This window comes from Argentina silus (genome assembly GCF_951799395.1).
Source record: "Argentina silus genome assembly, chromosome: 9".
NCBI classification, from domain to species: Eukaryota; Metazoa; Chordata; class Actinopteri; order Argentiniformes; family Argentinidae; genus Argentina; species Argentina silus.
Genome location: NC_139663.1, coordinates 14578740 through 14580376, shown reverse-complemented (window position 1 = coordinate 14580376; position 1637 = coordinate 14578740). Strand labels below are relative to the sequence as shown.

The window sequence follows — 1637 nt, the reverse complement described above, 5'->3', positions numbered from 1 at the left end:
ATGGGTACGGTCCTCTCCCTCTCCCCCAGCTACAGGAAGGCCGCCCTGTTTGAGGACGGCCCGGCGACGGTCGGCCATTACACGGCCGTGCAGAACAGCAAGAACGCCAAAGACACCAAGAGTCTCAAACGCCAGTCCCTCATTAGCGTGCTGCCATGGAAACGCATCGTGGCCGTGTCCGCCAAGCGGAAGGGCTCCAAGAAGCTCCCGCCCGACGACGGGCAGAAGGGCAGCACCGAGCACACGCCCTTGTCCAACAGCATGAAGCTGAAGAAGTCCCAGTCCTGCGCCAACCTCTCCACCTTCGCCCAGAGCCAGGGGGGGGACACCACCACCTCCACCACCTCCACCACCATCCCCACCTCCAAGACCACCTCTAACGTGGCCGCCACGGTCAAGAAGAACTCCCTGACGGGCTCCGTCCTGGGCCAGGCCACCAACGCCGGCACACCCAAGCGCGTGATCGTCCAGGCCTCCACCAGCGAGCTGATGAGGAGCCTGGGGGAGTTCCTGTGCCGGCGTTGCTACCGTCTGAAGCGCCTGTCCCCCACCGACCCGGTGCTGTGGCTCCGCAGCGTGGACCGCTCCCTCCTCCTCCAGGGCTGGCAGGACCAGGGCTTCATCACCCCAGCCAACGTGGTCTTCCTCTACATGCTGTGCCGTGACGTGGTCTCGGCTGAGGTGGCGAGCGAGCGGGAGCTCCAAGCGTCTCTGCTCACCTGCCTCTACCTGTCTTACTCCTACATGGGCAACGAGATCTCCTACCCGCTCAAGCCCTTCCTGGTGGAGGCCGAGAAGGAGGTCTTCTGGGACCGCTGTTTGGAGATCATCAACCGCATGAGCGGCAAGATGCTGCAGATCAACTCCGACCCGCACTACTTCACGCAGGTGTTCGCCGACCTGAAGAACGAGAGCAAGAAAGAGGAGGAGAAGACACGGTTGTTGATAGGGCTGGACCGATAGGAGGAACATTGGGTTGTTTTGTGGGGGGACGGAGAGAGGGTAGAGTAGTACTAGAGTTCAATAAGAGGGTTGTCTGGTGTTTCCGTGTCGTCATGACGTCGAATTTGATTTAGACGTGTGGCCCTGAAAACAAGTCAATTCAATTCAGTGAATTAACAGGACTTTATCGTTCCAGAAATGCAATTTGGTTACCCTGGGTTACTCTCATCTGGAGAACATAATGTCGTAATACAACTGAATGATAAAGCACGTAAACGTTCTGTCTTCGTGCAGCACTCATTGTAGACACTGGCAGCAACTCACAGAGATACAATTACTGATTATATCTAGTGTGGTAACTCGAGGGGACATTTAAACACTGGTTAGTCGGCCTGTAGAACGTTTAGTGACAGGGAGACGCTGTAGGGCATTCTGGGGTTGGACTGGACAGACACACGACCTCGGCACAAGTCTAATCTGACAAGATTACATCTGATTTGATTTGAAAAGCGTTAGCTCCAAGTGAACACGAAAGAGATCATCAAAGGCTAGTGACTAGATGAAAGAACCGTGGCTCAGCAGAAAAATATAATTTATACGTCTGGAACTCAGAGATCCACTTGAAAGCGAACTACATCTCTTTTCTCTCCGTCAAAGCAGGAGTAGTATCTTCAATACACAAGGGGAGGATGCTG

The 1637-nt window shown here is 55.0% G+C and overlaps 1 protein-coding gene across 1 annotated transcript; it reads left to right on the top strand.

The window, feature by feature from the left end:
* On the top strand, positions 1-963 carry LOC310809761 (cyclin-dependent kinase 5 activator 1-like; the record flags this gene model as incomplete). Its single annotated transcript, XM_083677195.1, has 1 exon — positions 1-963. The coding sequence occupies one exon, from the start codon at positions 1-3 to the stop codon at positions 961-963; it is 963 nt and encodes a 320-aa protein (XP_083533321.1).
* Positions 964-1637: the final 674 nt, after the last annotated feature.